This window comes from Crotalus tigris, unplaced genomic scaffold, assembly GCF_016545835.1.
Source record: "Crotalus tigris isolate CLP2741 ecotype Arizona unplaced genomic scaffold, ASM1654583v1 scf7180000017646.2482762, whole genome shotgun sequence".
NCBI lineage: Eukaryota > Metazoa > Chordata > Lepidosauria > Squamata > Viperidae > Crotalus > Crotalus tigris.
In genome coordinates, this window is record NW_024096538.1 from 1,413,624 (window position 1) to 1,426,121 (window position 12,498).

Sequence of the window (12,498 nt, forward strand, 5' to 3'; positions counted from 1 at the left end):
CTTCCCCATCTATTTGCCAGGAATTGAGAGGGCCGGATGCCATGATTTTGGTTTTCTTAATGTTGAGTTTCAAGCCAACTTTTGCACTCTCCTTCTTCACCCGCATCAAGAGGCTCTTTAGTTCCTCTTCACTTTCTGCCATTAGAGTGGTATCATCTGCATATCTTAGGTTGTTGATATTTCTCCCGGCAATCTTAATTCCAACTTTTGATTCATCTAGCCCTGCCTTTCTCATGATGTGCTCTGCATATAAGTTAAATAGGCAGGGCGACAGTATACAGCCTTGCCGGACTCCTTTTCCAATTTTGAACCAATCAGTGGTTCCGTGTTCGTTCTCACTGTTGCTTCTTGACCCGCATATAGGTTTCTCAAGAGACAAATGAGATGGTCTGGTACTCCCATCTCTTTAAGAACTTGCCACAATTTGTTGTGATCCACACAATCAAAGGCTTTTGCATAGTCAATGAAGCAGAAGTAGATGTTTTTCTGGAACTCCCTAGCTTTCTCCATGATCCAGCGTATGTTGGCAATTTGATCTCTAGTTCCTCTGCCTCTTCGAAATCCTGCCTGTACTTCTGGTAGTTCTCGATCCACATACTGCTGGAGTCTAGCTTGTAGGATTTTAAGCATAACTTTACTAGCATGTGAAATGAGTGCAATGGTGCGATAGTTTGAACATTCTTTGGCATTGCCTTTCTTTGGAATTGGAATGTAAACTGACCTTTTCCAATCCTGTGGCCACTGTTGAGTTTTCCAAATTTGCTGGCAAATTGAGTGTAGCACTTTTACTGCATCGTCTTTTAAGATTTTGAATAGCTCAGCTGGAATACTGTCACCTCCACTAGCTTTGTTGTTGCTCAGATTTTCTAAGGCCCATTTCACTTCACATTCTAGGATGTCTGGTTCGAGGTCAGTGACCATCTCATTGTGGTTATCTGGGATGTTAAGCTCATTCTTGTATAGTTCTTCTGTGTAGTTTTGCCATCTCTTCTTAATCTCTTCTGCCTCTGTTAGGTCTCTGCCATTTTGGTCCTTTATCATGCCCATCTTTGCATGAAACGTTCCCTTCATATCTCCAATTTTCTTGAAGAGATCTCTGGTCCTCCCTATTCTGTTGTTTTCTTCTATTTCTTTGCACTGTTCATTTAAGAAGGCATTCTTATCTCTTCTAGCTACTCTCTGGAATTCTGCATTCAATTGGGTGTATCTTTCTCTTTCTCCTTTGCCTTTCGCTTCCCTTCTTTCCTCAGCTATTTGCAAAGCTTCCTCAGACAGCCATTTTGCTTTCTTGCATTTCTTTTTCTTTGGGATGTTTTAGTTGCTACCTCTTGTACAATGTTGCGAACTTCCATCCATAGTTCTTCAGGCATTCTGTCTATCAGATCCAGTTCCTTAAATCTATTTGTCACCTCTACTGTATATTCATCAGGAATATGATTTAGTTCATACCTGAGTGGCCTAGTGCTTTTCCCTACTTTTTTCAATTTAAGCCTAAATTTTGCAACGAGAAGCTCATGATCTGAGCCACAGTCAGCTCCTGGTCTTGTTTTTACTGACTGTATAGAGCTTCTCCATCTTTGGCTGCAGAGTACATAGTCAATCTGATTTCTATGTTGACCGTCTGGTGATGTCCATGTGAGAGCCGTCTCTTGGGTTGTTGGAAAAGAGTGTTTGTTATGACATCGTATTCTCTTGACAAAATTCTATTAGCCTGTGCCCTGCTTCATTTTGTTCTCCAAGGCCAAACTTGCCTGTTATTCCGGTTATCTTTTGGCTTCCTACCTTAGCATTCCAATCCCCCATGATGATAGGACATCATTTTTTGGTGTTAATTCTATAAGGTGCTGTAGGGCTTCATAGAACCAGTCAATTTCATCCTCTTCAGCACCAGTGGTTGGGGCATAGATTTGGACTACTGTGATATTGAATGGTTTGCCTTGGATTCGAATTGAGAATTGACTGGTCTGTAGGAGAGGTCATCTTTGAAGCTCTTTCATGTCTTTCTGTCTTTGAAAGGTTTTCCGTTTCAAATGTCTTACTACAAAGCCTTATTACATTGCCTGAATCCCTGGTCCTTTGAAATAAATAAGGGTGAATGCATTGTTACATTTCTGTATCTTTGGGCTTCTTTTTTTCTGCCAAACAGTGCATAAGGAAAGATGTAAATGCCATTGAGTCTCAGAGATCCAGTGGAAATCTATAACCCAGCAAATCCAATTTCTTTTTTGCTGATGTTCCAGACAGATTAAACTAAAAAATAGTAAAATGTAAAAAATAATTCACATTTACCAGCCAAGTTCCTCAGTATGACCAAGTCTCACTTCGAAAATCCTTTTGAATTTTTTTGTGTTTAATGCAATTTTCATTGTATTTTTTATTTTGCAGTAGGCTACTAATATTTCCCATTAAAATAATTGAGTTGTGTTGTACTATTGATATTTTGACTATTTCCCAAATAAATGAATTGAACTCTTTCAGTGTGCTTTATATATGTGAACGGTCTTAACTGAAGAAATTGTTATATTGGCAATATAGAGTTAAATTCAGAAAGATGTATATGTTTGATTATTGTTTAACTAACTATTGTCGTTATGTATCAGGAGGTGATTTAATATCTGAGGCACATTCCTATTTGGTAACATAATTTAAACTCAAGTGATTCAACATGATTTACTTTCATCCTGGAGCTATAAAGCACAATTTCAAAAGTGTGTCTGATGAGACAATGTTCTCTCACTCAGAAAAGAATCCTTGGCCTCCTGTGCTTCGGGGAAGGGCACACTGATGATGCTTATAGTTCTTGCCACATTTTTCGCAGGATAATCTGCTTGCAGGTTTTACTATAAGAGCAGCCTATAGAATTCTCACCTTCCCATTTCATCCTATTCATTCTGTTTCTTCTACTGTGGCCTCTGTGGCTGCGCCACCGATTGAAGACACACTCTGCTGTGAAGGTGAGAGAACTTAATTATATGTTGATGGGATCTTCCATAGTACAGTCAGTTATGTCAAGCTTGATTGACATCAGTGGATAGCGCCATACTTTAAGGAAAGGTAATTTGTGTCCAGAATAAAAGCACAAGTCCTTACTTCTGAACACTGAAAATCTTTGGAAGAAGAAAGAAAAGGAAGTGAAGCTCCACCAAAGTTAATTTTTCCCTGATATAATAGAGCTACTGGCAGTGGAATTATTAGATTAACCAATGCTGTGCCTTCTCTACTCATAGGACTGTTAATTTTGCTCTAACATTTTCTAGTTCAGAAGGAAAAAAGAATTGGAGCAGTTTTGGGAGCAGTCAGTGGAATCAGTTGATTTGGTGCTTGTCTCCTCTAATTTGCTATCAGTGGGTGATTATCTGGTTGATCATCAGAGGAATTTCTTTTCTGTTCCTGTTGATACTGATTGGAGATGATGATGATGATGATATCCATTCAGTTGTGTCTGACCTTTGGTGATTTTATAGGTTTCTTGCACTACTTCTTTGAGTTTTTCTGTGCTCTGACTGGTTTCAGCTTTGATGATGTCCAGCCACTGTGTTCTTTTGTGGCCTAGTTTCCTTTCACTGTTCCTACACTATGATCTACAATAATAAAAATTATATTGTAGATTTAGTTAGTTAATTGGTTAGTTGCATTTCTATCTTGCCTTCCATTGACCATTTTTTCCCACTAGAATTTTGTGGGGTAGTTTGGGCTGACATATTGGCACTGGCTGCAAGTCACTTAGTGAGTGTCCATGGATTAGGGTGCACTTGAACTAGGTTTTCTCAGGTCTTAATCCAGCACTTGATATTGGCTGTTCATGGAATCCAGATGTAGGCACCAAGGATAGTTTCTTCCATGAACATTGGTATGTATATCTACTTTTTTCTTAAATCTTTTTAAAAACATTCTTAAGCTCAACCAGATCTTGCTGGATTGGCTTCAAGACTTGTACTTGAACTAGGATCTCTTTTAACAAGATAATTGAAGATTCCTTGCTATCTTTTCTGGCTCAGCAGATAGTGACACACAGTTGGAATTTAGCTAGCTATTATCTTTTTGGGACTCACTTAAAACATTTAAGTTTTAATTTAAGTTTCACTTAAAACAAGATAATATATAATACAAAAATTTAATTACTCATTGATCAGAGTCTTTATGCACAGGGTCGGATAATACAGGCATTTGAAAACCGTTAGTCAGGAGAGAAGGGAGAGATGTGCCTATAGTGCCATCTCAAAACTGGAAGTCCAGCATTGCAATTGTGTTAGTGCAGAATTCTGCGATAATTGTTACTAAAGATGAAGTTCAAAGAATAGATTTCCTATATTACCATTTACCCAAAGAACATAGGCAGTTGTTTCGATTTCCATTAGTGAGCATGGATAGAAAGAAGATGAGTGTTCAGCAACTTTCCAAAGGAAACTAGCTTATTTAGGGCCAACTTCCTCAGACAGGGAGAGCATCTTTGGAAATATAACACTTTGTCATATTTCTGGTTGGCACAGCTCCATTTTGAATAAATGGCTGCTTGAAAAAACGTCCACAATTATAGTTTTCATTTAAACGAGGAAATATTAAGCAAGAAAGGAAAGTTTGTATTTAGAATATTGCCTTTTTGCTAACTACCTGATGCATTTATTAAATTTGATTGTTTGTATTTTTATAAACTGTAGTATATTTTTGCATATATTAAGAAAGTTAAAATATCAAATGTAGTTTTGATTATATTTTGAAGAATATAATCTTAGCTTAATAAAATACAATTAACAGGCATAAATTTCATATTCATAGAAATAGTGGACAGAGTCTGTCTTGTATCTTACTTTAAACTATTACTAAAATAACCTTCACTTTATTGTTACCCTTCCCCCCCCCCCCAAAAAATTATAACTTGTCAACTAAGATTGTGGAGAATACACAGTCTCAAAAGAAATGTCTGCTTTTCAATGTAATTTGTTGAGTTGAACATTATTATTTTTCATTATGGTGACCCTGAGTTGCCAGACTGGGTGCATATAAAGATTAAGATGAATGCAGTTATTCCTTGGCTGAGGTCTGCCTCTTTCAGGGCACATTCTCCCTAATGACATGATTGATAGGCAGTCCCAAATCTAGAGAGGAACTCATTAATCACAACACTGACTGAATCCAATCATTTGCTTCACCTGCACAGTGATGGACAGGAAAGGATACAGTTTGTGTGCTGACACTGAAACAGTCATTTGTCAGAGGGCCTCAACTTTTTCAATGTCATCCTGTAAGCAGCTTGACATAACATTCAGCTGCACTACTATACAACTTCAAAATACTACTTTTTAATTTTGCTATGTTATAACGATGTATTTCTTTGCATATTTTTAGATCAAATATAATGATAGCATATATCTGTAGAATTAAATTTTAGTGACTATAATTTCAAATTATTCACTGCTTTGAATGTTCTAAAGTGATTTATTATATTGTAATATTAATTACTGGGATCTATGTATGTACATGGGTTATATAAATAGATTTAAATGTATTTAAATTTGTTACTTAAATCTAATATTTGTGCCTATGGTCCTTTGTATGTTTATCTGAGAATGGGCCCAACTGAATTTAATGAAGCTTAATTCTGAATTGACCTAGGGTACTAGAGTGCACTTGTATTCATAGGAATAAATACTTGGTATTCCTTGAGAATGTTGTACTATCGGCTCTACTATAATTAAAAATGTTATAATAGCATTGGAGTTTCTAAATTGGTAATTGAGGATTGATGCAATACTGTCATACAGTTTAAAACTTATAATCAGATCATAATATATTAAATTATTAATATTAGAATGGGAATAGTTAGATAAACCAGCTCAGGTGTCACATGCAAAAAGGAAGTGCAAGTTTTTAATAATTTGTTGTTTTCCCAAATTGAAAATTGTTATAAAATTACTCAGTGAATAATATCTTGAAATTTTTTAAAAGGTAGAAGCTTTTAAAAGCTTCATTTAATATAATGATTACATGTGGTGTGTTGATTAGGGTTTAAAATAATGTAATAAAATAAGAAACCAAGGTTACGTTATCGAAAGTGTGCTTTTTTGGTTAAGAATAATAGAAAGCATTTAATTGTCTTATATTTTTACATTAAATATGTTTTAAATCAAATCATATTTGATTTAAATCAAATCAAATATGTTTTCTTTTTATTAGGATACTGTTTTATAAAGTGAGGAGAGTTTAGCATGTTTTTAATTTGAAATATTATGTTTTCTTTTTACTGGGATAATTTGTTCATAAAGAGAGGACACATATATTTAAAAACATAAGCAGAAAGGTAGTTGTGAACACTAAAAAGATATCTGCAAAGTTACACTAAAGGATTTTTGCAAAACTGTGTTTCTATCATTTTATCATATAATCACACACTCTAAGGACTGAACAGCCCAAATCAGGAAATGTAACTATATTGGTCTCCTGGATTAAGACACTATCTTTCGGCAATATTCATCACTTTGTATTGTAATACTTGTGCTTTCTTTTTAGTACAATTACTACTACAAAAGATAGTAGGAGCTTAGAAGAGGAAACTATTGAGCTTGAATTGACTGAGCAGAAAATAAACATGATGGCCTTGGATATCTGCCACAAACCAGGTGGCAGTGAATACCTGAGGCAAATTTATCACATCATCCAGCTCAATGAGGTAGGGAAACGGCCTTTTTTACCGAGCAATTAGGTGTGTAGTGGCCTGAGGCAGCATCTGCTGGCAGCTAAGGGTTACTCAAGGAGGTGATAATGCTTCCTAAAGTCAATACCTGAGTCAATACTTCACTGGGCTATACTGTTCGCTTTAAGCTTTCCTGCATTTATTTATAAAAGGTTACTTTAGGGCATTATATGCCTTTTATTTAGGTATATAAACTCTGTCATGGTTCATTAACTGATTTCTGATTTCTAACACTGACATAAAAAACATTTGTGTAAGTATGTACAAAATCATTTTGTTTCCATTTGTTCTTGTTTTATTTTATTTCCATTGTATTTTAAGGAAAATTAGATTAATGTAATAGTTAAAAGAATATGCATGTGTACAGATTATATTTTAAAAAATATAAACTTATCAACCATAATCATTGATTTTTTTTCAGTGAAAGTCAATTTATTTCAGCTATGTGCAAATTGCCCAATGAGTAAATAAGACAACTTTTATTTTTGAATTGACTTCTGAAGCATTTTTTATTTGTTACTTACGATACTGTCATTGCTCAGTTATGGGCCACTGCTGACTGATATATTAGATTCATGTGTATACTTGTACTCCAAAACTATATAAATGAACAAGATTGCTAATAATTTTTTTTTGTCAGCTTTACATCATATGTGCTAGTTTCTGTAATCATTTCATTTAGGAGTAAAGCTTAACAAAGGAATTTGTAACTTTGAGTACACTTTGTTCATTATTTAAGGAATTGCCATTTGATTTGGGGCATAAATAGGTGGAAGAAAAAATAAACAATGAACAATCAAGAACAATCACTCAACTCCATAAAGCACTTTTTAAAACATCTCCCAATCACTCATTCAATGTCTTAGTCCAATGCCTAAAATTTTCTAGGGACCTTCAAAGAGCCAACAAGGTTGGGCCAGACTGAATTTTAGAGAAAACTGTTGCACAAAGCAGATGCCACTAGACTAGAGAGAAGGGTATGTCTTGAGACCCTTCATAGAAAGGTCATAGAAAGAGCATCCCAACTTTGTTGAATCTGGTGATCAATAGGAATTAATATGAGTAATATAAGCAGGTAAATTAATATGAGTAATATATGCAGGTAAATCAACCCTGTGCCATAAATCAGTGGTTCCCAACCTTTCCAGCTTAGCATACTGGCAGGAGGGGAGAGGAGATGGTTCTATGTGAGTGGCAGGCATGTGTGTGAGTGTGCACAACTCCATTTGCACAAGTAGCGGGTGCTTTCACCTGCCACTTGCACAAATGGAGCTTTGTGTGTGAGAGCAAGTGCCTGCTGCTCTCGCAAGTACCCACTGCTTGTGCAAGTGGAGCTGCGCGTATGCCACATGCAGCCTGTTCTGAATGGGCTGTGGCCTGGTAGTAGGCTGAGGCCAGGGAGTTGTGGACCCTGCCACAAAGGGCTTTGCAGATGACACCCAGCACCTTGAATTCTTATCTGGAAGTCTATTGGTAGCTCATAAAGTGGTAGTGTAGCATAGGTGCAATGATATGTGGCCATAGCTATTCACACTGGCACATTATGGCTAGTACAGCTTCTGAATGACACTTCAGATCCAAGGCTTCTACCTGGTTCTTAAATAGGAGTCATAATTCTAGGAGGATTTCCAAATTATATTCCAGTTCTGCCTGGGGACATGGGTACCATCCTATCCAGGACTAAAGATGGAAGCTTCCTCAAAATATTGGCCCTAAAACCATTCAATCTTATTAGAGTTGAAAATAAGCCAGTTTCTCCCAATTCAGATTCCCCAGAGCTTCCAGACACTAAAGAGGAACCTTGGAATCAAAAGAGGCAGAGATATACAATTAATATTATCAGAGTTCAATGACAGTTCAACTCATGCCACTTGATGACTTTACTCAGTGGTTTTATGTAAAGTTTCAATAGGATTAGGAGTTTACAGCCTGAAGTACCCCACAAAGCAAATCCCTAGGGTTTAACCTTCCTTTCCACCCAACAACTGGAAAAGTCCTGTGAGGGAGGAAGAAAACTACAACATCATCCCACCCCTCTAAATCAGCCCAGAAAGATACCATGATCAAGGGTAGTTAAAAACCATTGTCAGATCAGGGAGGGCCAGGATAAGAGTATCACTGCCATCCTAACTCCTCCAAGGTTATCCACAAATGCAGTCAATGCTCTCTTATTGCTATATTCAGGCCTGAATTCTGATTGAAAAGAATCAGATAATTTGTTTCTTCCAGAATCTGTTGAAGCTGAAGTTCAACTACCATTTGTAGTAACTGTGAGAGGGAATAGTAACTGGCATAGAATAATCCCAAACTCCCTTTGAAATCTTTCATGGTGGGAGCAGTATGGAAAAAATCCAAAACAATCAGAGAATGATCCAACCATGATTGGGGACTGATTTGAATGCCCCCTGTATCCTTATTGCGTTGCCATTGTCCTAAGACAAAACCAAATTCAAGCATCCCTTCAGTGGAGCAATCTTATCAGGAAGATCTTATCTGTTACTGCATGTGTCCTGTGGAACAGCCTCCCCATGGAAATCCAGATGGACCAAGCCCTGTTGGCTTTCTAGAAAGCTGTAAAAACTTGGCTTTTGCCACAAGTGACGGGCCAACCATGGCCTCATAAGGTACTTGTGACTCCATGCTCAAGAAAAGCAAGTTGGAATCCCCTCATACTATTGTGATGTAATCCACTAACTTTGCTATAGTTTCAAGCAGCTCAAGCAGGAAAGTCACTGTGCTGCATAATGCTGTAGAGTAGCTACAATCCTATCAGTGAATTATCTAAAAGATTTATTTTATATACAAAAGATACAATTATTTAATTATGTTTCTGCAAAATATATAGGAGGAATTTAAATCCTTCATGCATTTACATAACTGACTACTTTGTTCTTCTCCAGCATAATTAGTACTTAGTTGGAATTCTTTTTTAAAGGATTATTTGAATGAACAGCTATCTTATGAGGGAACTTCTGAAGAAAACCCAGCAAACATCAGACCTTTGCATCTAATGTTACGAAGCAAAGAACAACCTGTTTTTGACCCTTTGCAGGTGCACCACTGGTATTGCACTAATGTGTTAAAAAAGGTTAGTCATACGAAGTGTCTAATGTTGTTTAATATTTAAATCTGTTAATAAAATAAAATCTAATGCCTAGCTCAGATTGCTTTTGAAAACCTTGAAATTATAGTTATTTGGATATACATATATACCATTTGACAAAATCGTATGTGCTGTATAAACTTGTCCTCTTTATTCAGAATCTTGCAGTGAATTTAACAACATTGATTGGATGATCAAAAGAAAACCTGATTCATTATTAGGAACTCTGCAACCCAAACTTTTTGATTACAAATAGAATGAAAACAGACAGTTATAATTTTCCCAGAATGTACTATGTTACTTCGCTGAGTTCTGTCTTTATTATTATTGATCTTACTGCCAGCTATCTTTATTGCCCAAAAGTGTAGTTTTTGCAGGAGAGGGCGGAACGGGGAAGGTAGGTAGGTAGGTAGGTAGGTAGGTAGGTAGGTAGGTAGGAAGGAAGGAAGGAAGGAAGGAAGGAAGGAAGGAAGGAAGGAAGGAAGGAAGGAAGGAAGGCATTTGCTTTCAAGTTCCTAAAATACAAAAAGGATAGTAATGGCCTTTAACTTATATAATTAAATAAAACTTCATACAGTTCCAGCACTGGGAGCTAGCAGAGAAGATGTACACTGATAATCTACTGCAGATATGTCAAACTCACGATGTCATGTGACATCACGCAACGTATCGGGACTGTTTTTCCATTGGCAATGGGGTGGGCACAGCTTCTGTGTGACATCCAGCCCATGGGTGACAGTTTGACACCCCTGATCTACTGCATTCAATAATGAATCATGCTTATAAGTAATTCATAGAAGCAAGGACTGGTAACTGTATTGGCAGAGTTTCTCCTGTTATAGTATCTTCCCCATGTTGCCTCCTCATTCCATTTAATTTCATGTATTGTGACTGTATTCTAAGATTTCATCCAAATACTGTAGGATGAGTTGGGAAATAATATTGAGCAGTATGGGATGGAATGAATACTTCCAATTAGATAAAATATTACATCTTAATTACTTTCTCACATAAGCACATCTATACATTGATAAAGAGAATAAATATTATTATACAGAAAATTTGAACTTTGTTCCATCATTGTATCTGATGTAGGGGGTTAAGGGATGCTCTAATCAGCACTTGTAAATTGTTCCCTACAAGTTTGACAGTTAAGGCTTTTGGTGTTTTATTGGTTTCTAAAAAATTTTAAGAAGCCAATAGATCTTTTGCCAGAAGATTATTTTGATCCCTTATGCCTGATTTATGACACAACTATGCTTAATTTGGAAATTTTGGCAGTCTTATTAGCTGGAACATCTAGATCATGCTCATCTCATGGAAAATTATCTTCTTGACTCAGAGTAGCTTCAGATGAATAATATATAAGAGTGTAACATTCTTGGTGATACTATGGTTTCAAGTGAAATGTCAGACCTATCTGGCATTCAGCAGAGATTTGAAATTAATTAATTAAGTGAGACCTAAATCTGTTCCCAAGTTATAACAGGACTGTATCAAAGAAGATATAATAGATCCTAAATTATTTGATTATTAGAAGTAGTTAGGAAAATAGATTATTGAGACAACCTTACCCTGTGAGCAATCTTGCCCCTTCTTCCATATGGAACCCTCATCATAGTCTTATCTAAGCAACCAAGTGTTACCTAACAACTGGACACAAATCTAAAAGAATGAGATCTTTGCATGTAAATTAATTGCCAGAATCTGTGTAAGATGGTTCTGTGCTTAAACTGATGGCCTTCCATGAATTAAGTAGGATTAATTCATTTTAGTGTTACTCATCTTGATCTCCCTTTTACTTTTGTAGAAAAATCCTCTTTGAATTTCCCCTTTTAAACAAAAAATAAAATGGTTAAGATTGTTTAACCACTGAGCCACCTGGATAACATTTTATAGTTGCCAGAAGAACCAAACAACTCAGTATTTGTGTCTCTGATTTGCAAGCATCTCCCTTCTGTTGCAGAAGACAATATTAAAATATCTAAGAGGACTGTTGAAAAACCTCCATAAATTATAGTTGCCAGGTTTTAAAATTCTATTTTTAGAAATAGCAGATTAAACTTCATGAGAAACATAAATCAACATAAACATTAGAACAAGATAGATAAATCTATTAATTGCCTGGCATCATAACTCATATTGACTCCTTGAAATTTGAGGGTGAGGGGGGAAGAAGCCACCTCAACATTCTAAAAATTCTTCTTTCAGTTCTTATTTTACAAACCTCTCACTTATGCCCTCTCCCCTGGTTTCCTTTTAGATATAATGAACTCTATGAACTTTTGTTTTCTTTACTAGAAATATATAGATATCTTTGTTTTGAAAAGTTAGTAACTCAAATTTAGAGCTCTCTTTTTTAGAATAAGATACATATATTGTGCTATATATTTGACCGGCAGATGGTCAGTGTTTACAGCTTTGATGCACCTAATTGTCCATTGCAAAAGGAATATGATTGTTATGAGGCATGCCCCAAACAGATGATCAGCACTCTCTGAGTTAGTAGTACTTTTATGATGATCAGTGGTGCATGCAGATTCTGAAGCAGCAAGAATGCAGCGCTCATTGTCTCAGATGCTGAGTATGTTGTCTCCAGCACACATGCATACATGCAAACACACATACGCATATGTAAAATGCAAACCTTGAGGCAGTGTTGTTGTTTCTGTATCCAAGTACACTACAAGGCAATTAATAACAA

The 12,498-nt window shown here is 36.1% G+C and overlaps 1 protein-coding gene across 3 annotated transcripts in view; it reads left to right on the top strand.

Moving 5' to 3' along the window:
- Window positions 1-12,498, top strand: part of KIAA0825 (KIAA0825 ortholog) — a 192,860-nt gene that overhangs the window by 71,647 nt on the left and 108,715 nt on the right. For all 3 annotated transcript variants that reach the window (XM_039335690.1, XM_039335692.1, XM_039335691.1), the window contains 2 exons: window positions 6,508-6,667; window positions 9,627-9,779. In XM_039335690.1, the coding sequence (XP_039191624.1) occupies window positions 6,508-6,667; window positions 9,627-9,779 (313 nt within the window). The remainder of the gene's footprint in view (window positions 1-6,507; window positions 6,668-9,626; window positions 9,780-12,498) is intronic.